A 25,978-nucleotide genomic window follows, 5' to 3' on the forward strand; every position below is an offset into this window, starting at 1 on the left:
GTGTCCTAAAAGGCAGTCAGTGTTTTCTCTTTGCTGCCGCTTGTGGTGCATGTCTCACATCTTCCCTTAAGGGAGAGTTTAGTGGGAATAATTTCCCCACATCTGGGAATATTGAGCAGATTTGGGCAAGTTCCATAACTACAAGATGACAAAGATAGGTCTCTTGCATTTAAGCTTATACATAGTCAGCAAAACTCTGTCTGATGTTACGGTAAGTTACTATACAGCTGGTGCTCTTCTGATGAAAATGTGCTCTGCTTCCTTGTCCAGGAATATGGCACTACTCTAATTACCCTGTAAAATATATCACCCTTGAAAATTTATCTTGAGCTACTGTAAAAGGATGCCTGTTATGTTAGTACTTTTGCTGCTAGCTTTTGCAGACACAGATCAGGACCAAAAAGGGCTTTTTAGCTAGAAGTAGGCAGCTAGGGAGCAAATGTAATATTGATGTGATTTCTGTCCTTGCTTTTGTCAGTCGGAAGGAATATATTGTGTAGATTTGCTGTCTGTATGGACCATCTGTCCTTCTGGAGGCACCAAATCAAGGCAAGGATTCTCACTAATGTCAGAGAAAGGGAGATACAAGCAGAAGGAAAATGAGCCTGGGTATCACTGCCTTGAGACTTTTCAGTTGTCTCCTCTGCTCCATCGAACTCAATACAGAGCTGCATCCATCTTTCTCTTACTCTGGGAAAGCCGCTTACTCTCTCTGTTAGCGGCTGTAGTTAGTTTCTTTAGCTCAGGTTGGTAGAAGAAAAAATGCAAGTGTAGTTCTGCTGCCTGTGATATTTGATCTTGATTTATGACTTGTGCAGGTTTTTTTAACCTGTTAGATCACTGCCCAGGCTTTCATTTTTTGCAGTTCAAGTATTTTAGCTTGTCTGCAAAACCTGAATTTTGTCTTTGCATGCTACACATGTAATGTCATATTGTCAATTAAATGATAGCATGCTGTCTCTTCTACAGAAACCCTATCTAATTCCATATGTGGAATAGATGTAAAAAAAGCTGAATAATTTAATACACTTTTCCACCAATATTACTCATCACAAGGCAGCTCTGGAACAGAAAAGTTGTGGTCCAGAGTAATGCTCCTTATAATCCTCAGAGGATCTGGATAGCTCACTTGAGTCCCCTGATGTAGTAAGTCAACCACATATTTCATTCCAGAGCAGAGTTTCAATAATAAATGAGTAAACTTGCGTTAGCAGTCCATAGCTAGCATAGCTATAAAATGAGGCTGTGTCATCAGCTGGACTGTTAAGTATGCTAAACTCTGAACCTTTATTGCTAGAGATGAGGTGTGAGTCAGAGAGAGCAGAGCTCAACTTCTCAGTGCGCAATCCACCTGGAGTCCATCAGTAAGGCATTTATTTTAATAAAATTAAAAAAAATAGAATAAAATATAAACAGACTTGAATGCAGAATAAATATTATAAAGCATCAGGGTGGCATAAGTATGTTTCTTACAGTTGCTGATCACTTACACTTCTGTAAGTTTGTAAATCTGTGGGATTTAAGATGCTTACATGAAAGGTTTGGACAGCCTGTTAGTCTTTTGTATGGCATGCTTAGGCTCTGAATGCTTAAGTTGAGGATTTATTTTATACGAGCATCAGGTGTTGGATACAAGCCTTGAATTGTGATGCATTGTTTGTCAGGTTGACTTTTCTTTCTAACAAACAAGCAGAAGCTACCTAAGGAAAATAACTAATTTAGTACCTGTATTGTTGTCATAATTGTGGTTCTGTCGTGTCATTACTGAACGTTTGAACATGAACAGCTTAAAGCACTGCATATTAGAGCGAGTGCCATTTTTGCCCACTAACAAGGTTTTAATCAAGGCATTCAGCAGCTCTAAATAGTCCTTTGCTTCTGAATTTGCATATCAGGAGGGGGCTGGGAGCATGAGTGGGTGGATGTCATGTCCCAGTGATTAATGATCTCTAGCAAGCCAAAAAGGGGAGAGTAATATACGCAGTATTTCTACCCCCTGGAGTAGGAATGCAAACACTATTGTGCGGATCTGTGCATAGCCACTGACTTCCTGGTAGCTGGAGAATTTCATACACTCCTCTACCACAAATAAAACTGTCAGTGAAGTGACAAAGATCAGAAAGCCGGGCTTCATTTATTGAAAAGAATAGCTCAGACACAGTGATCCAGAAAATTAATTTTGTAGGTGTTTGGGAACTCGGTTGTTTAATAAGAAACTAGTAAAAAGAGAACTTCTGATGAAAGGCCTGAAGCCACCAAATATTTGTTGAACTTCAGTCAGTCTTGTTTCTTGCTATTCCTGAATTATTGGAGAGTGGATAACTCGTTTGATATAAAAAGTATCTTAAATGGGAATTAGAAATAAAACAAAGAAAACAACCCTTCCAAAAAGTATAAGTTGTCTGAATTTTAATTGCTGAAAGAGCAAAAGAAAGATGACATAGTGTGAAAAAGTCACGCGGTTTGATGATACTAAAACAGCTTATTTGTTAGAAATGTGCTCCATTACATTTGAATGTCTCAATTTGTTTTCTGTTGTACTAAATCTTTGTTAGAGCTGAGGGCTGCTTCAAAGTAAATATTATTTAAAGTGTTAAGTGAAATCGTCTGAAAAGTTGCCTCTGTTTTTTGAACATTTTGCCAATCCTTGAAACATCACTGCTCGTGGTTTTGTTGATAGCTTTGGGGTCTGCATATGTAAGCCTACATAGTTCTGTATTATTTCTAAATCCATCCACTTATAATTTTAGTTGGTCATCAGCAAGTAATAAGGACAGAAGTCTAATCTTTCCAGCATCTGTGTAACTTAGCATCATGCTCAGGAAGAGTACAAATGCAAGTCAGTAATGAGAACAGCATAGATAGCAAGCTCAAAGGATCTGTATTGTACAAGAGAAATTTGCAAAGTAAGTTAAATTAAAGAGGAGGGAGGGACCCTATGGTCTAATCTAAATCACTTAATGAATATCTGAGAAGCACTCCTCTTTCATGCTGAACAGAACCTTGAACTCTGTGTTTTGCTAGATGTTAGTAGGACTGCTTATGAAAGAAATTTCCACTTCATGTTAGAATATTGCAGCCGGTTAGCGAGTGCTTTGTGGAATGCAGTTGCTGAAAGGTAGTGCTTGGTATATAAAACCTGGATCTTTTTTGTTTGTTAGATGCCTTCAATATTTCCTCTACATTATATGTTAAGCAAGAGTGCAAGTATTTGGGGGACCTGAGACATTTCCAAACCCCAATGTTTGGAGGAGGAGGAAATATTTTCCACAGTGTATTTTGTCATGGTAATTGTAGTAATATGGATGCATTGTAAAATGTTTAAGTTTCCAGGAGGGAAAAACTGGCAGCTGCAAACCAATGTGAGAGTTCCCCCTGCTGTCCTGTGAGATCAGCTGCTGTAACACACTGCTGATAACTGTGCCCTTATCTATGGGATAGGATACTGCAGGGGCTGGAAGTAATAGTGCGCTGCTGTAGTACAGAGCTTTTGGAGCTTTTGTCTCTTTTTCCTTGCTCGTTCTGAGAGTCAGCACTCAGGTGATAATGCATGTCACCTTCTTTAAAACGTAGAGAATAGAAAATAAAACATTGTTTAAGTTGCTGGGCCTCTTTTTAATTGCGGTTGTACAAACACTTTATGGTGAGTTGTACTATTTTTAATTCTGCATTACAAATGAATAACGAATTTTTAAAATCTGTTTCAGCAATGCAATCAACCTTTTAAGCAATGTTCCAGTTTCTTGCTTGGATGTTCTTATTAGTCCATCGTGCCAAGAAGAAACAGATATAAAATATAATGGTATGAATATGGGAGCAATTCAAATTTTACTGGATTTTATGGAGAAGAGAATAGACAAGGTATGGGCTTTAAAGATTCTTGACAAAAGGGACCTTCTTTCATGTGTTGTGTTAAATTATTTATAAACCCTACAGACAATATTTGGTAGAAATTTGGATGTCATTGCTTGCTTCTATATTGCGAAACACTTTCAAAAGTGGAAACAAATAGTTACCTGTAAATGTCTGAAGTACTACTTGCTTGTGTGTAAGACAGTGAACATTTGGCCCTTCATTTGTATAGTGTTCGTATTTTGGCTGTCACGCAGGATTTCGTTGAAGGGCCCATAGGACTTGTAATAGGAAATTTGCTCTTAAGGATATTTTACTTATATTTGTTTTGATTTTAGGGAAGCAGCTACAGAGAAGGTTTGACTCCAGTTCTCAGTTTATTAACTGAATGTTGCCGAACTCACAGGAATATCAGGAAGTTTATCAAAGCTCAGGTAGGTAAAATATTCATGAAAATCTGATTGCGAACCTAATAGCAAAATTTGAGGCTTGTACCTCAGTGAAAGAGACAGATACTTTCAAAGTAGGAATGGTTTCATATTAAATTTCCCACAAAATTCTTTTTGGTATATATATATATTTTTTGGTTAGGTCTCTGACAACTATTGGCTATAAAAATGACTTGTTTTCAGAGTCATGTAAATGTATAAATATTATGAACTAACTTCCATTGTACATATTGTAGCACTGTTAAAGAGTAACATAGGGGTATAATAAAGCTGTTTTATATGGTCACCGTGGATCGTGCAGTGAATGGCAAGAGCCCAGTGAGGCCTGACCCCCTACCTCCAGCATATCAAAAAATCTCCAGCGCATGCAGTGAAACAGCAAAGCTGTATGATAGCCAGTGAGGCCATTGGTGTTCTGATGGCTTCTGCTTGAGCCTCAGCAGGCATGAATCATTGGAATTGAAACTTCTGTTACACTGTATATCAGCTGTTCTGTCAGAGTAAAACTTTTTCTTGAACAGAGGCACATTTCAACACTTGGTCTCTTAAAAGAGCTGTTAAATACAGTGCAGACCCTGGGTAGGCTCTCTGCAGGAAAAAAAATGATTTCCATTCCATGGTTATAGATCTAAACCATCTCTATGGCTTGGTGGTTGGTGGTGTGTGTCGGTGCGGGCGTTTTTTTGTTTGTTTTCTCTGAAGTCAAGTGGAGAGAAGTTAAAAGCCAAGCAAGGAAAAAACAGTAGTTGAAACCAGCAGAGAGATGGTTTTTTTCCTATAAGCTGCAGTGGTTTTCAGGGTTGCATCTTAGATGCAAGCTGTGCTTGAATTCATGAATGGAATCTAAAATGGAAGAGAAAATATTCTACATGTATGTTCCTCCTCTGTCATCTATACCAGAAAAATGTTTTGGGGGATTTTTTTAGGAAAATTGTTCTTGGCGTTTATTCTTTTGTTTGCAACAGTTCTTTTCCAAGGAGACTCTTCTGATTTGTTAATTTTTGCAGCTAACTGCATGATCGAATGTTTGATATTTTGAATTATCCTCATTGTTAAATGTCAGCCTCAGGCTTGCTTTATTGTGCACTATTCAAATTCTGCTCTGAAGACAGAATGATTAATTTCTTCATGAACTGTCCTATGGTACTCATCACTATATCAGTATTAGAGTATTCAAAAAACATTAATTCATTTTTACAGTGCTCTCTGAAATGGCAGTTGTGGTACTATCCCTGTTGAGGAAAGTAACTAGAGACAAAGTAAAAGGTTTTTGCTATTTTTTTTGAATACTTAGTTTGAAAAACACAAGGCCTGATTTTTCAAAGTAGTGAATACATAGCATTCATTTGTTTAAGGATCAGTGCCTACTGAGTCCAATTTCAGTAGTAGTTGTATGGTAATTTTACATGGAAGATGAGTTTTTACATTAAATACCTAGAAGGCAAGGGACCTGCAGTTTCTAATGACAATCAGTGAAAAGCTTGGTTTTATTCACTAGTAAAATACTGAAGATCCATACTTTCTTACAGGAGTCTTCAAGACCATTAAATATGTCATACTACAGCCCAGGTTTGTCTGAAGATCGTACCATCCTGTGCATGTGAAAAAAATTAATCTAGGGTTTGAGTCAGAATGTATATGCACAAGGAAGCTGAATTTAGGTTGCAAAAACAGCCATATTTCAGGCACCTCCTAACTTTCTTGAGTGTTTGAGTTAATGATATTTATTTAATAAGAGAATACCATAAACAGTGTGTTTGAGGATGTTAAACCATTTTCTCCAAAATTTTTTTGAAACTTAACTTCAGCTTTTAAAGGAATGTTTTCAGGTAGAGAGACACGTTTTTTCTGTACATATAGTCAATTTTTGAAATTTATGGCAGTAGAACTTGCAATGTAACTTTTATTTTCCTGCTTTTTGACTAAGTGTATTTAGTGTTCTGTATAAATTACCCATCATGTTAATGCAGTAAGTTTCCTTAAGCTATGTATTTTTAATGTTTTTGCCAGCAATCTGAGCAAAATGGAAGCAGTTATTTGTATAAGGTACTGTTGCCTGTTAACCTACTATTTTGGGACACCTATTCATGCTTTTAAAAAAAACCCAGACAACTGTTAGGAGTTTAAGTGTACATCTGGGACTGAGTTCTCTTCTGCCAAGGATGGCAGACCAGAAGACCCAAATACATTATGAAGCAAGAATCATTGCTAGTACATGTAAGCAGAGCTGGGTTGGTTTTGTTCCTTTTCTTGAAGGAGCAGAGCTTACAGTACTTTCCTGCCCTGCTGACTGTTAGTTTCTGCAAGGATTTGATAGGTGTTTCCATGCATTCCATCCTTCTTTCCCCTTTTTTATGCTCCTAGGTATTGCCTCCACTAAGAGATGTATCAAATCGTCCAGAAGTTGGCACAACAGTGAGGAACAAGCTTGTACGCCTTATGACGCATGTTGACCTTGGAGTAAAGCAAATTGCAGCAGAATTTCTTTTTGTTCTTTGTAAAGAGAGAGGTATAAATGATTTTTCTTTCCCTTTTATGTAAGGTCTTGCTGTAATTAGTATATTAACCACTTGCTGTAACACTCAGTTCTCTTAACACTATGCTGTGTTGCCATATAATACTGTTTTGTAGCTGAACTAGGTTCTAGCTGAATAAATTTTCTGTATCGCTCTTTGCAGTCGACACCTTGTTAAAATATACAGGTTACGGTAATGCGGCAGGATTGCTGGCAGCCAGGGGCCTGTTAGCAGGAGGAAGAGGAGATCATTGGTACTCAGATGATGAAGACACAGATACTGAAGAATACAAATCTGCAAAGCCTAAGTACAGTATTGTTTTCAATTCTGCATTTCTCGCTGCTGTTTAGGAGTTCTGACATAGCTTTTTTTTTTTTGCCTTTTTCAAAGATGCCAGTTTTGGAATTATGTGTGCTTATAGGAATTACTGCCTCCCACTGACCTCATGGTGTAATTACTGAGGAGCCAGCCTCTAATAAAGACTATAATATACTTAGATGGCTCCCCTCCAAAATTCACTACTGTAATGATTTAACTCCAGTAGGGGGAACTACATAAAGATGAAATGCTTATCAAAGGAAAATAAGGAACCAAAATGCAAAATGTTTGTGGATGGCCTAGGAACAGTCTAAAGATATTAGAGGTTCAGAGCATATGTATACTATTTATTTAAATGATACTTAAAAAGGAATTGTGCAAAGCTGGAATTGTTGAATGAGAATAAAGAAGGCTATCAGAGATGACAATGTAAAACAGTAACAAAGCAGACCAAAAGGATTTTGAAGAAGAGCTTACTAGAGGCATAAAGACTGAAGAGAACCTTTATCAAAGGTTCAGCAAAGGCAGGAAGCCTGCAGTGTGTATACAGTCATTAGATAGCTGGGATATAAGTAGGGCAGAGAAGGGAGGCAAGTCCATAGCAAAAAGCTAAAGGAATTCTTTGCATCATTCTGACTGTGAGGGAGTTCTCGGGCTGCACCTTTTCTTTACAGGCTGAGAGTCTGAAAAACTATTTAAAATTCAAGTGTGAGAAGAGACTTGAGAACAAATTGAACAAATTTAGAAAAAATTAATAGTAAAAAAGCTATCAGGATGCCATTTGCCCCAGATTTTCAAGGAACTCATATGAAACTGCCAAACTACTATCTGTTGTTTATGGGGTATCTCTCTGTAACAAAAAAAATAAAGGTGGCAAATGTGACTTAAGTTTTTAAGGGGGGATTGTAAGAAGGAACAAACCAATAGGTCTGGCTTCAGTCAGTCAACTTGCCTGGTACTCAAATTTTCCTAAAGAATTGACTAAGTCACATGGATAAATATGGGAAGAGCAAAATAACTTCTGTAGAAGTCATGCCTCAAATCTAATGTATTTCTTTGAAGCTGTTTCCTTTAATTTTGATTAACTGTAATTTATTTGGAATTGGAGGTTTCAGTCTGAGTTATATTAGATCTGTGATTGGACACCATTTTAAGTGTGTTCTGAGGTTGCTGATAGTGGGCAGCTGAAGTGTGTTGTTATTTTTCTGGCTTTACTTTGTTTCCCTTGAAGAAATACACAGATATGAATAAATGAAAAGATATGAATAGGATTATGATGGGGATGTTTTGAGGCTTACTGAAGGATTCTTGTGCAAGGAACATGAATGGAAGACAGGATTAAATCTACAGAAGGTTACAGGAACAATATTACTTCTATGTTTAAAAAAAGAAGAATTGAAAAACAGGAGGTTTCTTTTTATCTCTGCACTTCAGGAATTTTTCCATGCTATTTTGTCTTTGCATTTCTTTCATATAATATCTAGTTATGTGCATATAAATAAAACTATGACATCTATTTAGTTAAAAGGTGACACTTAAATGGAACATTGCAGATAAATGTCAGTCACTTCATGAGTCTGATTTTTCCCTACTGCTAACTTTAAATGTTTGATTACGCTATTTGAAAAGATAATTTGCACTGAAAGTATTTTTTTAAATTGCCTCTCTGCTTTTGTTTCTTACTGTTTTTGTATCAAATTGACTTGTTTTAACAGTTAAAACAACTGGAACAACTGGCACTGTAAACTTGCAATGTAACCTTAGTCTGGTTTGAGCAAAAATGATCCTGAGAGGGGAATGATAAGCTACTTCAACATTTCTTCATAAATAAGAAAATCATACTGAAACTGGTCCGTATGTTTAAAACTAAGCCTGTAGAAAATTAGTTGCAAACACATATTTGTCATTCTGTTCGCTATCTATCTTTACATCTTCTCTTCAAGCTATTTGTGTATGGGTTATAACATAGCACATATTAGTGGAACATGCATTTCTGAATAGTTAACTAGAAGTTAATGCAATGAATCACAGGAATAGACTACAAAGTGAATGTAAACAGTATGAAGGTTGGCTATTTATGGTAAAAACTTCACATGCTGTTCTGATAGTATTAGTTCTGATGGTTTCTGTCTGCATCCTGCCTGAAAAGATAGGCAATACACATGTCTATTTATATAAGGATATAAATTATAGTGTTTTCCCATCTCCAGCATTAACCTTATCACTGGTCACTTAGAAGAACCGATGCCCAATCCTATGGATGAAATGACAGAAGAACAAAAAGAATATGAAGCTATGAAACTTGTCAACATGTTTGATAAACTTTCCAGGTATTGTATTATAGCTGCTCTTGAGAGAGGCAGCTCAAATCCTGAGTATCTGTTCTTTACTAACATCTAGTCTCAAATGTAATGTTATAATCAACTTCTTTGCAGGATTAGGGTTACTTTCACTGCAGAGAAAAATGTTTAGCACTTCAAAGGAAAGAGTGACATTTAACAGGACTTTATGGGAAATGACTTTTGGAGGGGATTGAACAGCCTAAAAATGAGGAGGTAGCCTCCTAAGTGGATAGGCTGTGACCGATAATGACAAGAATTTCTCCTTTTAAAGTACTGGACAAAATCTAAGCCCAAGGCAGGTGTACTCATTTCCCCCCAGTCAGTGAGCAGTTATCTGATGGTAACAACTTACATCTGTTGCTTATCTGAAGAACAGGTATAGTATGAAAATAGCTGTCAACAGAAGCAATAAGTTATATATTAGAGCAATTAAAAGGGAATTTCAGGTAAGAATTATTGTAGTAGTATTAGAATAAATGTGGACTGGATTACAAATGTGACTTTTATCTTTTTTTTTAAGTATGAATAAGGTAATCCCATAAAAGAAAATAGTATTTAATGGGACATGAAAGTATAAGTTACTTATACAGAAAGTTGTTTAAATTTGCAATTTCCTCCATACAAAAAAGGGAGCAGGGTGTAGTGGTGACTGTAGCTCTTCGTTGCTTTGACTCAATACACTTAGAATTTACAGATTTTTCTGCTCCATTAATTGTAAACATGTTGGAGTGATTGCTTGTAGGTTGTTTTCTATTTAAGCAGAGTGTAACATTCTTGAGGAGCACTTAATATAATGCTTGTTCATCAGTGACCTGAGCTATAGGAATTTAGCCTAGAAAATACATAAGTGGATCATTCTTCAAACATATGAAGACATGGAGGCTAGAAACACATTTGTGCCTGCGAGAGTCAATGCATATTCAAATAGCAAGAACTTGTGATATAAATTCAGCAAACTAAGTGTTTTTTACAATTCTCTTAAAGGTTAAGATTTCAGTAAAAGATATGGGTGAATCTGGATTTGATATTAGCTGGTAAAGATTGAATTAAATCAGGAGTGAAAGCAGGGAGGGATCTCAGAAGACTGTGTAGCAATTGCATAGTTGTTTTTCGCATTTCTTGCATGGAAAAGGAGTGTATTATGTGGTCATCATCTTAATAAAGAAAATAGAATACACATGCAGTCTTAATTGAACTACTGTATAAAATGGAATGATTGCTGGGTAGGCTAGAGAATTAGGATGCTGAGCTTTAGGGGTACAATAATGAAATGACACAGTGGTCTATGATTTTAAGAAAGAAATTTGAGACTGGAGACAAACTAAGATTGAAGACAAGTTGCTATCAGTATAGCTGTTAGAGGAAAAAATCCAAATGGCATTGCTGTAGCCTAAGAGCCTTTTCAGTTTGGAGGCTTGAGGATGCCTGCTGTGGTGCCTGCTTACAAACTGACAATAACTGAGCAGCTGGTGTCCTGTATCACTGCTTATCCTCTTGGCCGGTAGCATCACTCTTACCTTGGGCTTTCTCTGTCAGCTACATCCACCTGCAGTTTTTTCTATAGTACTTAGACTGCAAACTCTGCAGGACTGAGCCCGTCTTTTTGTTGTAGTGGTGTTCTTTTTTGCTATAGTGATTACTGTGGGGCAGTTTTGATTGATGATTTGACCCCTTTAGGTGCTGTGATAACTTGAATAAAATCACTTGACTGTTCTTCCCACTTTTGTTGTTTACTGAAAATTGAAAAGAAAAAAACGACTTTGTTTTCAGGAAGCTGTGGGAAGTTTTTAATGAGTGTAATTGAGTGCGATTGTAGGTTTTGTACAGATGTTAAAATGGGAAGCTGCCAGTCTTGTAGGCAAGAATAAAGTGTTAGTAATATGCTAATAGTAGCAGGTCTCTCTCTTCTTTTATAGAATTGAACACTTCTGCCTCCAGCTTGAGCCCTTTAGTACAAGGAGTTTTTGTGGAGTTAAAGCTACCAGTGGAATACACTTTTCTCCTTGTTTTGTAACTTACAGACTTAAACAGGAGGTTGCTTGGATAGGATACTTGTGTTGCTTCTTGGTTTTGAATCTTGCTTTGAGGCAGATTGTAGGTGGCAGACTTGCAAATTCTGCTGTTCTTTGTTGTTGCCATAGGAAGAGACATACCGTGAACTGAGCAGTTGCAGTCTGGGACAGTGTTTTGCTTATAAAAGGGGAGGAAGTTTGACAGGGACAGGGTAGTAATAGTTCCTTCTCCTCAGCTTGAATAGATCTATATGTCTGTATCTACACAGATCAAGATCTGTGTAACTTGAACAAGAGATTAGAATGTACTTGTGTGATAACAGCACATCTGGTTGGCTTAGTACAGTTGTTTTTGTCCCAGCAGTGGAAGCTAAGCTGTAAAGAGCTAGCATGCCTTTATGGTATAAAAAGGTATGAAAACAAAACTGAAGGGCTAACAAACTCTCTTCCTTTCCTGACTGAAAAGAGTAATTGGGCCAGTCTGTCACTAGGTTGCTCTAGATTTGTGATTGACTGGCTTTTTGTTTTTGAAAATTATCTGATGACAGGTTGAATTCCTTGGAAAATGAATTTGCAGAACAGCACCACTTTAATGAAAAGTCATAGCCTTTCATTAATGGCTGCTAACTATTTACATACACTGTGCAGTTAAGCTGTACCCTTTTATATGTGTTTATTGAAACCCTAATAAAGTGGTATTTTCTACCTTGTTCCATAAGATGCCAGTGGACTTCTGCCCTCCAGGTTTCTCTTAACTTTCAGCATTGGGACTGAAGAATTGAGACTGCTTTAAGGTGATGTGAAATTGATCTGTACTTTTAGGCTGTTTCAGGTATTATTTCCCAGGTTTTTCTGTTCTGTTAGCCTGTTAGTATTTAGGCCTGTTCACAAGGTATTTGATCCTCAACAAGGTTAAATAAAAATTAACCTGTTTTGTTTTATGGATATGCATCAAGAAAACCTGAGAATTTGTTTGTGAACCACTTCCCCATCCCTGATATTTTGACATAGATTTGCGTTTTTAGAAAGTTTTTATAGAAATGAATCTTTTGCTCAAATTTGGCTTGATGAGGTTGCTTTTGAAAAGCGCTAGAATTCCATAGGTTATAAATAAATGAAGATGAAAATCCTGATTACGGCAGTTCCTGGGAAATGTAGATGTTATTTAGGTAAGTTGTTGGATGTCTGAATGTGGCCCTGAGGTAACTCTATAGGCACTGTCTGTTATAAGGGTATTGAGAATTGTTGGCTGGTTGTAAATCAGTATCCTCTGTATGTGAGGCACATCCTTGAGCTTTGAAAAGCTCTCCAAATCTGCAAAAAGATAAAACTTAACTTTTCAGGTTTACAAAATACCCAAATTAGCCAAATTAAATCATTGTTGTATGATATTCTGTCTGTTTATATCATATGTTATTGAAAATACTTTGTATTAATTAAAATGTCTGAAAAAATATGCTGACATTTTTTTCCATTATAAATGGTAGGTAGAATTGTATATTAATTGACTAATTTAAAATGTCAGGGTGCTTTTTCCAAGCCAACCTTGTATTAATAGCAAGAATCCTTTTGCTGATGAAATGGTCTCCAATTATCACAGCTTGGGTTTTGTTGTACATTGAACAGAAGTCAGCAAAACAAGTATGTTAGACAACCTGGCTAAATAAGCAGTCATACTCATTAAAAACAAAATTAATCATAGGGTGAATGAAGAAGGCAGTGTTACATAGATTTTTTTTCTTTCCTTTTCTAATCATAGAAGAAAATAATGTTACATGAAAGGATGGGAACTATTATGTAGTACTCAATTATAAGGAGGTGAATAGGTCCCTAACATGCCATTTTATCAAAGGAACAGACTGGTGTTTGCATGATGGCTGTTTCATTACAGACACTGTCATTAATTCCATGTGTCAATACTGCCTTGTAGTACACAGAGCAGACAAGAAAGAGGTACCCTTCAAAACAAGGGAATGAATTTGGAGTTGTTATCAAGCTAAATGGCAAGCAGGAAGCTAAAACTTGTATAGATATATTTGAAGGGACTCTTGGGAGATCTGCAAGTGGAAGAAGAGAATGTATTTTACCAACTGTTTAATTATGGTGTGTCTCCAAGTATGCTTGAATGCTTTGTTTGCGTTAGAAAAATGAATGTTGTAAAAAGGAATATTTGATTATATTGGAGGTCACATAAGGATGTTCAAATGTGTATAAATACGCACATTTGTGTATTTATACACATCTTAATGGATACAGAAGAATTTACACTGCCGCCTACTGCGGTGAAGTAACCTCTTCTGTGCTATAGATTGACTCTAACGATACAGTTTCTGAATAATGAAATGTCTTCTGAAGGTGTATGTGCCAGTTTCTGATTCCCATGCCACTTTGTAGCTCATCTTAAACAATAAGCCCAACCTCAGCTAGCCCAAGTTGACAAAGCTGAGTCGAGGTCTCTAAGCAACCCATGCTAAGTGGGCAACTCGCTGAGGTTGACAGAGCTGAGGCAGTTCGTACCAGGTAAGGGTCTGCTCTTCTGTAGTACTGAGCTGAAGTTGGCCGAGTGATGCCTCTTGCAGTTCTACCCAAAATTCTTTTATTTAGCAGTTATGTGGGGGTGTTTTTCCAAACTTCTGATGTTACCTTTGTAACAGCCCAGATTTTTTCTTTCATCCATTTGTCTGGCTCTGTATTTTTCCTCTTTGAAATACATGAGTGAGCTTGAGCTGTGTTCGCAACTTGCAGTCAAGTCCTCACCAGTGAAAGGATGCCCTATGTTTTACACCATCTTAGGACTAGATTATGGTTAGGAAAAAAATAGGTGGATCCCTGCCTCCTCTTGGAGCAGTTAATCCATACCTGTCCTTTTGGTGGCATAGCGTATTTCTGTGTTCATGCAGTTCAGTTTTACTGGGTAGTATTTGTCTGAGGAAGTATGKATGGATGGATTTCTGCCTCTGAATACAGAGAAAGAAAAGCAACCTTAAAACAACCATCTTTCATCCTGTTCAAGGGCTTGCAAAACAAGAAGTGCACGCAAGAACAGAAAAGTAATTGATAAGCATACTTGCTATTTAATGAGATGTGAGCTCAGCCTAGCTCACAGTTAAAGCCTAGGGAGGAAGAAATGCTTTGGGAATGAAGCTCTAATGCAGTACAGCACAGTCCCCAGTGATATACTTTAAAATGGTTTACAGTGAGCTGAGGAACACAGGCTTTTGAGCATCATGAGAGAATATACAAACACACTTCAGTGACTCAGACTTCTGAGTTACTCTGTCTGCAAAACCTAGTGTATTTGTCAGAACCCTCCCCCACCCCCAAACTAGACTTGTGCATTGGGTATGTCTTATTTACTGTATCTAGTGTTCAGTGATTGTGCAGATGACTCACTTGGAGAGAGAAAGTTTGTATTAAGTTCTGGAATGTGTGTAGCAGGGGTATAAAATTGAAATGTGGAAGGGGAATTGCAGAGAAACATCTATTTCTTTATAGTGGGCAAATGATGATGAGATAGAACTTCTTGAGAAGCTCCCATTTAAAGATGTCTGTAAGCATCCTTATGGGGGAAGGGGGTTGAGATTGAGAAAATAAGTAGGTTTTTCTGCAGTTTGGAAGGTTACCTCCCTGCTTGCAACCCACTGTCCTTGAGTTGCATTCTGTTTCAAAGGTTGAGCCATTAAAGCTGGCTTGGCCAGCATGTGTTCTGCAGCAAAAAACACAGTCAGTAAAAATTCACAGACAGGAGAGAAGTCATGCATTTAAAAAAGAAAAGTATATTCCCATCTTCACTCTGTGCATTCTGTGTGGGTGCTTGCTCTCCGGCTTTTCCTTAGCTTGTCAGTACTGCATCAAGGAATTGCATCACAGCTACTATGGGGTCATGCAAAACTGATCTGTATTTCCAAGTTGTTTCCATGCTTAAGCCCCTGTCTCTGTCCCTCTGTAAGATTCCTATTCTGACCTGGAATATTTCAATTGGTTCATTATTTTCTTCTGTTTCTCTTTCCTTTTTCTTTAACTATTTCTTTATCCTTTACTAGCCATTATTATAAATAATAGAAATGAATTTTAGAGGGCTAGTAAATGAGATGATTCCATGACTTCTGACTGTGATGTTAAATGTTGCAACCTAAGAGCATGTGTTGCATTTTTTTAAAAACAAAAATCTAGGATATTCTCAGCTTAGAGGTAAAGCAAAGGTGATTTTGTTCGTTCTTTTGGGGTATTTTTGTACTTTTAGGACTTTAAAAATATGAGCAAGGACTTATTCTTGAGGTTATTCTCCTCCAAAAATAAGTATAATAGAAAGATGACGTATTCTGAGACTTGAACCTGAGTGAACTGTCTACAACACCAAAGAACTATTGCAAGACTGATTACAGATTTCCAATCGTGTATTATGGTGGTTAAAGTTAAGCTAAAAAGGCATCTGATGTGTTGTATTTCTTCCTATAAAAAAGATCTTTGCTAATAGACACAATTCCTGTGATTCCTCACCACCATAGTAACGGGTGGCCACATCTATGCAAGTAGATGAACTTCTCTTGTTGAGAGAGACCAGAATGTTCCAAAAAAGGACTTTTAGAGACTTTTTTTTAACTGTTGCTTGACTATACAACATCTGGCTTGTGCGTGCCATGTAATTCAGGTGCTGCCTTTCTTGCTGTTCCTGTTGTTGCATTAAGGTAAGATTGCCAGCTGTGTACAAGTGATTTATTTTTTTTCTCCCCAGCTGAGGTGGTAGTGCAGACCAGGCAGAAAGCTGGTGAAATGCCTTTGTTTCCCCACTGGGTGATGGAGTTTTACTGTCTGTGGCTCTGTGGTGGGGAGCAGGAGGGGTAAATTGGCAGTGTTAGTGGGCTGCCTTTCAAGCACGGGGTAAATTGGCATCAAGCCTCTCCTACTTTATTTAAGGTGACTCCTGAATATTCAGAGGTATTCTCCAATTTTTTTTCAGCAGAAAATCGGAATGTTATCTCTGCCCTTACAGCTTTTGCTATAATCCATATATAAATTAGGTGATAAAAAGTAAGGATTAAATAAATCTTTACTAATACTTTTTGATTGGTTTAATCAATAATTAATCATCTCTTAGATGAGGCTGTAGCTTGTGGAGTAGATATAATTGGATTAGCTGTTGAGAGGCCTTTGGAGCTTTGAAGAGATTAAAATGGCTGTCAATCCTGTAATTAAACTGCCACAAACAAAAGCAATAGTATTAGAATCAGAAAGCTTTTTTTAAATGGATCAACAAGTACTTACACACCCTTAGAAGTGGTGTGGGCAAAGTGTGTTCTCCTGATGATGATGATTACCCTGAACAAGATAAATATGTATCAAATAACTTCTTTTAATTGTGTGTGCATATATAGGCCAGAATGGCAAGTGAAACTTTCAGAAGAAATGGTTGTCAGTGAACTCTCAGAAGAAAAGCTAGTTTGTGTATTTAAAACAGTGAACCTGCTCCTTGAGCCTGTTAGGCACTGACTTTTCATGGTGTCTCTAATTGGCTAAGTGGGTTTAGCCTCCATGAATGAAGTCTTTATCTGTCCTCCTCTTCCCCTCCCACCTATTTTGGAAGGTTTTTTGTTCCTCTTTCTGCAAAATAGAGAGCTTTAGCAGAAATTACTTCCTTTTAAAGGCTCATTATGTATTAAAGCATATACTGTATGTGATTGTATTATATTCATGTGATTGATGTGTGTGCATATGCTAATATATATTCCTTTTTAAATCTCTTACAGAGATGAGTTTATAAAACCAATGGGAGTGCGACCGGATGGTACAATGGCTCCTTTGGAAGAAACAGTCAGCCAGTACCATACCAACAAGCAAGACAGTTCAGATTCAGACTAAAGCATCACCTGCTTCACTCCCAATTCTCCTTTAATCCACATATTTCCTTAGAACTATGACATCCTTTATCCAAATGTTTTACCCTCGCATTAGCCAGCATCACTTCAATTGTTCTATTACTGGGATATTTAAAGGATGGATCATGTGGTGTAATGTCTGCATTTTGTATTATGTCTGTTTAAAGAACACATCAATTTATTAGTTTATGATCAGTTGATTAATTTAAAACTAAATGTGTTTCAAAGCGATAAAAAGTGAAAACCTACAATGTAAAATAAATGTAGACATTTTAATTTTCCAGAATCCTGTTTTCTGAACTCTGTAGGGTTTTCCTATACTGTTTTTTTTAATTGTCTTGCCAGTTCTCTCTCTATATGGTTCTAAGTAAAGAAGCAAGTTGGCTTAATTGCATTAGGAGTAAAGGATATTTAAACCTAAAAGTCTGACTGACCCTGGGAAGCTGCTTTAAAAGGCATTCAGTGATTTTCACAGCTATAATTTTTAAATGTCATTGGATTTCTTCCTCTTACTCACTTCTGTGGTTAAGCTCTCTCTCTTAGGATTTTACCACTGTGTCAGTTACTGGTTGCTGCTAAAACTACCTTTGAAATGGGAACAAGATGATGTATGTTGTGGGTTTCCCCTCCCCCATGTTAAGACCACACAAATATAGTTCCTCTTATACCTTTGGTTAAGTAAAAACATCCCTATTCAAAACAGCATTCAAGTAGATACACTTAAATGTTGCCATGAATACAAGTGGACTGAAGTGAAATGCATGTGCAAGTGTTTTACTGGATTGGGGCCTACTTTGGGGGATTAATAGGTGTGCCTCACTTGAAGAGAAGTCAAACCAATCAGCGAATAAATTGTTTCTTTTAGGGTGAACTTATGGAGTGATGGGATGGAGGAAGGGGGAAGACAAGTGTCACTTTCAATCTCTAGAGCTCTGTACTCTTTTAAAAAAAAAAAAAAAAAAAAAAAAGATTAAAGTTTTAGGCGTGCTATCCTGTTGTTGCCTCTTTGCCTGCCTGGTTTCTTTCTCTGTGTATTTCTCTTGGCACAAAATACATGAAGAATAGTCTTATGTTCTAGTTTGTAATTCCTTCTGTTGCTCAGAAACATACACATCCCAATCTTGTGCACGTTTCAGAAGTTGGTGAAGGTTTTCCAGTATGTTTTCTTCAACTTGACGCTGGTTCCTTGAACTAAGGAAGTTAGTTTTCAAAGACCTTCTAAAGAGAGGACTTGGTATGAAATCATGTTAACCTCTTCCCATGTGAGAAGCTTCCCCAGAGTTCCTTATTCTTCCAAAAGGCCTGAAAGGAAATAAGCCACTGCCACCATCTCAGTAGTGGCTTGTTTTCCTGAAGGATTCTGCTCAACCATAGCTATGTCCCTTTTGTTTAAAGGAAACTGGGGACATCGTCTCTAATTCTATACACTTCTTTGTGCTGGGACCCTTTTGAACATTATAATAGTCCATGTTCTAGGTTATGACTTGGGTTATATTTTCTGCTGCACCAAAGTGGAACATCACAAAATGTATAGGGGAAAAGGAAGCCAGCTAAACAATCACTGCATTTATAATACTGTAGTCATACCTAGAAACCAAACCAGGTAGAAATAGCATTTATGTCTTCTGTTACTCTTACCCTGGTTTCTTGAGTGAGGTTGTTTTGGGAGCTGATACGCAGGAGCAAAAAACATGCTTAGTTGCATCTGAATTTGAATCTCAGAAATGATATTCTTGGTATAGCATCATCCATTAACTACTCTTAGCTCAGCATAGGCAAGTATTAAGTGCACTGCAGGTGCAAAGAGTATTTATGAACTCTCCCTGAGGAGCAAAACTTAACTACCTCTGTTAATGAGGATTTGAGCCATGTCTTGGCACTGGCTGAGACTTATTTCATGGAGCTGCAGAAGCAGTTGTTTCTGCATGGATTTCTGTAGAAGGGATGCATACAGAGCAAGAAAAAGAGCAAAACCTCTGTTGTATGAGCATAGTCTACAGCACCTAAAACGATCAGCTGTCTAAAGAGGCCAATAAAACAGTATTGGCTCCAGAGACCTCATTACAAACAGTATAGCATAAGGCTTTTGTGATCTGGTTCCTGCCAATTGCAATAGTGCAACTATTGTTTAGTTTGTTTTGGAAAATATGTTCTTCTATTGGGTTTTACAGACATGAGACGCTGCTTCAATTAGGAAGTAAAACTGAAGACGAAGTATAGCAGGTTCTGCCTGAATGGTCTAGCTCAAGAGTGATTTGTGCACTGGAGTTGCCTGTAGCCAGACTGCTGTTTGATTTAGTTAAATTAATAACTTCCACTAGTGCAGTAGCCAAAGCATTTCTTTTGTTCCAAGGTGATAGTTTGTGGAAAGGTTGCTGCAAGACTGTATCAACTCGTCTTTGAAATATAACCCAGTTCTATCCATAGCTGTATCAGCTGGACATCTGTGAAAGTCTTGGGCCAAACTTCCTCCAATACAACAGTGTATCTGCTTGCTTGTGTGATGTATGAGGTTTGTTTTTCTCTTCGAAGTAACTGCATATATGCAAATTTCTTTTGGACTGGGACTCCAGAGAAAAGTGAACACTTGGTTGTTTAACAAAAATTCTCACTGAAACTGTTTGCTCAGTCTATGAAATTAGAGTTTGCTTTGGGGCTTTATTTTCAAAGGCAAACCTCTACACTGGGCAACTGGACCTTATTTAAACCAGTAAATTTCTCAGGAGTTGAGTGAGTTTGAATAATTTGTCTGGGCAGTGCAATGGGTGCAGTCAGGCCATGGAACTGATTCAGTGCTGTTCAGAATTAAATGGTACTTTATGCCTTCAGGGCTCCTCATAGTCTGGCCCTCTTTTGAGACTCACTCCCTGCTTACCAGATTTTAGTTCTTCCAGATGCATTCCCCTTGCAGCATCCATCCAGCAGTTGCCTTTGCATTTGATAACTACAGAGAGAAAGTGGCTTCTCTCATCTTTTCTAAAGCTGTCCCCAAGTGACCTGCACCTCTTTCTTACGGATATTGAGGAGGGCGTGGTGTTGTCTGAAGCAAGAGTCCAACATTGGTCATCAGGGAGTGTTTGTGGCTTGACTTTGCCATTATAGGCTGGGACTTTTTAATTTCTCACATGCCTTGCCTCCTATCAGTTAGCATCCCACAAACTGGAACTGTTGCTCCTTGTTTTCTAGGTTACGAGCAGATGAGAATAACTAAAATTTATACTACCTGTCTGCCATGACTTTCTATATATTTTCTTTCCAATAGAAGGCAGAGGTGCTGCATCTGCATTTCAACAAGCCTCAGAAGTTGCTGTCCAGAAGTGACTGTGAGAGTCTGCTGCAGCTTACAGTATTTTCATCCCCAGTAGTCGCAAGTTTGGAGAACAATGAAAGGTTTGCTAGCTCTTCCAGCAGTAGTTCTGAGTAACACAATTTTCATTAAAGCTTGTCAGTGATTTAGAAGTTTTGCTTTTCTTTGTTTCCCATTAAAATAGAGTTATGAAGCAAAAGATCATGGGAAATACTGAAATTTGTCAGGATACTTTGTTCTTTCACAAAATAACTCAGACTTATTTGTTTAAATGTTAATGAAAACTTCCTGGCAGGTATTCTCAGATGGTAATTGAAACTTTACGTAGCCCAAAAGTGGTTTTCAGGAAAAAGGGACATTTACAATCTGTTAAAAATGTTGGTTGTGAGAAAATTTGCCAGAAAGAGGAAGACCATATTAGCTTGATGTTTTGAATATATAACGTTTATGTGTATGGGTGTGACCAAAAAAGATTTTTCCATCCTAAATCTGGACTTTTTCTTAGTATCTGAAAGTCTGCAAAGGCTTTTAAAAAAGGAAAAGAGAAGAAAAAAGAACGGGGCAATAGTATGGTTCCTTTATATTTCTTCAGACACTAATTTTTTTTCTATCTGGTTGAAAAAAATCTGTTATCAAGGGTGGCTTTAAGGAGGAGAATGTTACAATGAAGCAAGCTGTCATATTAGCTGGTTGCCAAGCATCCTAGTAGGAAAGAGAAAAGTAAACTCCAAAGTATACAAGAAGCCAAATCTTCTGAAGGAGCATTCCACAACATTGTCCTTCACCTTATTACCACAAAACAGCTAATAAAATCCTGCGCTTTAATAAGGTTGGCTGTAAAAAGACTGTGTCCCACTATTCAAACAATTGAAAACCAGACTTTACAGGTCTTTGATGAGCAACAAATTAAACAGTTAGCTGCTCCAGTCAGATTCTTTTCTGACCAAGCATGTAAAAATGATAATTTAGGGGTAGTACAAAGATGCAGCTGACTTGTGGACAAAATATGGGCACAAATTAATCTGGTAAATGAAAATTTTTGTTGTGTTAACATCTTAATTACTTTGATGGCTCTAGCTCTTAGGAAAAGTGACAGGGAACATTTCCTACTTTCTTCATGCAGTCTTTTGCTCTTTCTGAAGTAATTTCTCTCCAAAATGTGGGTTTTCACTCTAGTGTTGCAATATTTAGACCAGGATTTTTTGAGGGATTCAAAGTCCCTTTAGCTCGGCAAAGTATCCTCCAGTTGGGTGCGCCCAGAAATGTGGAAGCAGCTCTAATACTGGCAGCTCCGCGCTCCCTGGAGCTGACCAAACAGACTAGAAAGGTATTTTATATCTCCTTCATGACTTCTGATGCCAGCCAGCTGGCCCAGGGTCACCTGATGGTAGCTGGAGCTGTGCCTGGCTGGCGGGGGGACCTGCCAGCCCCACCAGCTCTAGGAGGCCATCCTACATATCTCCTATTGCTGGTTTGTAAGCAGGGCAGGCACAGGTTACTGGGAGGCCAGGCAGACAGGGGAGATGCAGCAGGCTGCATAGCATGGAAAATTGTGGTGATTAGCTATACACAGTAATGGTGAGTGTTTTGCAAAGCTCCTTCCCTCACTACCAGCATCGCTGTCTGTGGGTGAGTCCAGTTAATTCTCTGCTTTCACATGTTATTTGGCCCTGTGGAAGGCTGAGCATTCATTAGTTTGTCCCCTTTGGCTGTGAGAATCAGTAATGCTTTGGCTATGGCACTCCTGTCCCATGTTTCGGAGGAGTCTCACACCTCCGTGAGTTGGTTTCCTTCTTGAGTGTGAGTCCACGTTCCTTGCTCCATACTGGTGGGGGCTGCAAAGAGGAGGTCTCAGAGGAAGGGACAAAGCCTGCTCATCAGGGAGGAGGTCAAAGCAGCCATGCCTCCTGCTGCTGCAGCACCTGAGCTGCTTTCGACTCCACCATGAGACACCTATGAAAAGCCAAGTTGTCCTGCAGCAGTTCCCATTTCAGAGGTGTCTGGCCAGCCTTAAAGATGGCAGCTGCAGGCTGACAAGGGAAAAAAAAAACCTCAAGAACTTGGCCACTGCCACAGCCAGACCAATGGCATCATCTTACACTGCGGTGGCTCATGTCAACTCTCTGTCCCGGCTAGGAGCTATGGCATCTAATGGGATTGAATAAGCTCCTAGAACTTTCTGGCTTTCTCTAGACTGAGCATGAGGGCAGAATACTGAACTGCTGATGTGCCTGGGAATAGGTCCTTCCACCAGCATGCCAATCTCTGTGGGGTACCTAGCCAGGCTCTTAGAGGTTGGTGGGGAAGGAATTATTCAGACCACCCAACTTAGCTGGCTAAATTACCCACGTAGTCTCTTCAAACTCCTTCTCCAGTCATGGATGAGAGAGAGGACAATTCAAAGTAAGGCTAATTTGGGTGCACTGAATGACCCTGTGCAGGAGCTTTGCTTTCCCTCCCTCGACTACAGAGGGAGCCTGGGGAGACCAGCTGGTTACATTTAGTTGCTAAATTGGTTGCCAAAAGATAGGTGGTGAGAATTTCTCCCTGTTTCCCCTTTGCCTTAGACAGCGGTCTTCCTGCAGGAGGATGCTCATTCACTTGCTCTCCCTCTCCTGCAAATTGGTGCTCAGTGCAATGGGATATCGGCCCTCAGGAACTACTGCAACCCAAATAGTGCATCATAGCAGCTGATAGGTACTGTACATTGCATGCAGGGTTTCATGGACTTTTGCTTAAATAGGTCCTTTACAAAAATTTTGCTTTTGGGAGTCTGTTTAACAAGTTGTCCTGTTATAAGCCAAGTTTTGTATGTGTTCTTAACGTAAAAAGCAAAGTGAAACCTCAAGCAAAAATTGTAATTAGGGAAGTACAGATAACAGAGGGAAAAGAATTATAAGTAGTCCCCAGATGTTGTAAATGAAGAGGAAAGTGATATCATTTAAAATAAATCCTGCTGAGATTGCCGCTTCCTTTTTGTCTGATATACTCATTACAAATTAAAACAAAAGCAGTCAAAATCCACGTGCTTCAGGGCATCTGTAAGCCTTCTTTTACCTTTCAGAGCACATAACAGATGCTGACTGTGGCCATTAGTCCTCATCTAAGGCCAATTCCCAGTTTTGGAAGCTTAAAAATATAAGTTTGTACCATCTAAAAAATGGTAAGTTTATGTGTGTATTTTGGAATCCAAACCTCAACCTAAAATACCAGAACTCCAAGGCATCAGAATTATTTTACGCTCAAGAAATGATCTTGCCTGGTAAATTACAGTGCTGTGGCACATCACCATTCCAAAGGCATTTGGAAAAACAGTACTTTATTTTTTTGTCTTTTTGAGACAGGAGTAGTGACTGCCTGGATTCTTTCCTCTTTTCTCAGTCCCCAAATGTTCATAACACCCTGTTGGGGAGGAATAATTCCCATCCAAGTTGTAAAACACACTTATAAGCAGATGGGAAAAGCATGAACAGAGCTGTACTGAAAACAAAACCACCAGGAACAAGATCTTATTTTGCATGCTACTCACTGTTGTATTTTTGCCCCAATTAGCATATTTTAAAGACAAGCCTGTTTTAAAAAAATTCTGCTATGTGACTGAACTGTTCTCAAGCTTTGAACTTTTTCATTCTTTCTATTGATTATGGCCAAGTGACCCATATTTAAAAAGCATTTACAATAAAATTATAGCACTTTCTTTTGTGCTGCTAGCTTTCCCAGTGAAAAGCTAAAATGTTTTAAAATTGTCACTTTTTGACAGAGGTAATGGCTGTAATATATTTAGTCTCTTCCCCCTTGTTGTGTTTAAAATGGCTATGCTAATAAAGGGCACAGCTGTCGATACTTTATGGCCTGCTGGGGGGAAGAGGGGGAACGAAGGCAAAAAACAGATTGACTGTGTGTCAACAAATGCAGCTGGGAAAGAAAAAAAGAAGCCCCTTGAAGGCCCCTGCAACTTAAAGTCCAAGATAAATGATGTCCCTATGCTTAAAAAAAAAAAAATGGAGGTTGGAATTCAATAAAAGGGGACTGAAAAGGAAACTGCTTAAAACTGAAAGCCTTTTCTCTGCCTCTAGACAGCTTACAAGAGAAATGAGCAAAACTGACCACAGAAAGAGGGTGAGCGGCCAAGAAAGAAAACAAAAGCCTATCTGGGAAAATATATTGCGTCAACGCATTATCTGAAGTGCATTATCGCTGGCGGGCGGAGAGCGTACAGTTTAATGGAGACGCAACCACCAACTTTTACGTGCCGCTACCTTTTGGGGCAACGGGCTGCTTTGTGCCCGGGCTGGAGGCGAGGGGAAAGGGGAGCCATAATTATTTATACCAAATAAATAAGACCGAGACAAAATGACGCGGGGGCTGCTTGGGGAAGTCCGACCTTGGGGAGCGAGGCACCTCGGTGGCTTTGCCCCCGCCACAAGGGCTTCGAAGGCTTTTCCCCAGGGTGATGGAGCCCCAGTGAACCCCGGGCCCCTGCGGCGCCTCCCCAGGGCATCGGACGGGTGCTGCCCATCGCCAGGGTGGCAGCTCCCAGGCCAAGTTGGGTCTAACTCACTGGGGCTCTTCTGCTGGTGGCGGAGCCGAGCCACTGCGGGTCGGGCACCTGCCTCCCACGCAGGCCCTCGGGAGATGCCATGGGAACGACGGTGCTTTTCCCCTTCCCGGTTCCCTTTTGGGGATGCCAGTCTTTGGGGAAAATGCTGTTTCTTGGCCTTGCAGCCTGTCATTAAATACGTAAAAGGGAGGAAAGGGCCAGAGGGGAGGGTTATGTTCCATGGCTGTGGTTTGATGGCGCGAGGGACGGGGGCCAGAGGGAGGATGCTAATTCCCCACGTTACCTGCTCTGGAGAAAGGAGACGGGAGGGTTTTCTCCACCACCTCCCTCACACCCTCTGCAAGAGCGTTTGGGTGTGCAGGTAAGGAGCAGCTGCGAGAAGTAAGAAATAGGAGCGGTTTCATCGTACGCGTTGGGCGATGCGGCCTGAAGACGGCAAACACGGTTCTTCATGGACCCATGTGTATGGGCGAGAAATCAAACCAGCAGGGATTAAGTGCTTTTTCTGAACTCTGGGGTGGGAAAAACCCAGCGGGGTTGTGGCTGAGCAGATCAGGGCTGGGGTGAGGAGGAAGGTGCCTGCTGACGTGTCCTCGCACCCGGCAGTGCAGCAAGGGGATGTTAGCGCCGCAGGTGGGTCAATGGCCCAGCTCCTCCTCTCCAGAGGTGCCGAGCAGTTGCATCTGCTGGGCGATTTCAGCCAAATTCGGTGAGGGGGAGGTTTCCAAGCAAGGGGGGCCCTGTG

General features: G+C 39.1%; 1 protein-coding gene across 4 annotated transcripts in view; it reads left to right on the forward strand.

Annotated features, from left to right (window-relative positions):
• RIC8B (RIC8 guanine nucleotide exchange factor B) overlaps positions 1-17,641 on the forward strand; it is a 37,686-nt gene extending 20,045 nt beyond the window's left edge. For 2 of the 4 annotated variants that reach the window (XM_026056787.1, XM_026056790.1), the window contains 6 exons: positions 3,708-3,861; positions 4,191-4,286; positions 6,666-6,810; positions 6,980-7,124; positions 9,346-9,465; positions 17,237-17,641. In XM_026056787.1, the coding sequence (XP_025912572.1) occupies positions 3,708-3,861; positions 4,191-4,286; positions 6,666-6,810; positions 6,980-7,124; positions 9,346-9,465; positions 17,237-17,348 (772 nt within the window). In that variant the 3' untranslated portion in view covers positions 17,349-17,641. Of the gene's footprint in view, positions 1-3,707; positions 3,862-4,190; positions 4,287-6,665; positions 6,811-6,979; positions 7,125-9,345; positions 9,466-12,208; positions 12,284-17,236 lie in introns of all 4 variants that reach the window. The other 2 variants (XM_026056789.1, XM_026056788.1) reach the window with 2 other exon arrangements.
• Positions 17,642-25,978: the final 8,337 nt, after the last annotated feature.

This window comes from Apteryx rowi, unplaced genomic scaffold (genome assembly GCF_003343035.1).
Source record: "Apteryx rowi isolate R43461 unplaced genomic scaffold, aptRow1 scaffold_133, whole genome shotgun sequence".
NCBI lineage: Eukaryota > Metazoa > Chordata > Aves > Apterygiformes > Apterygidae > Apteryx > Apteryx rowi.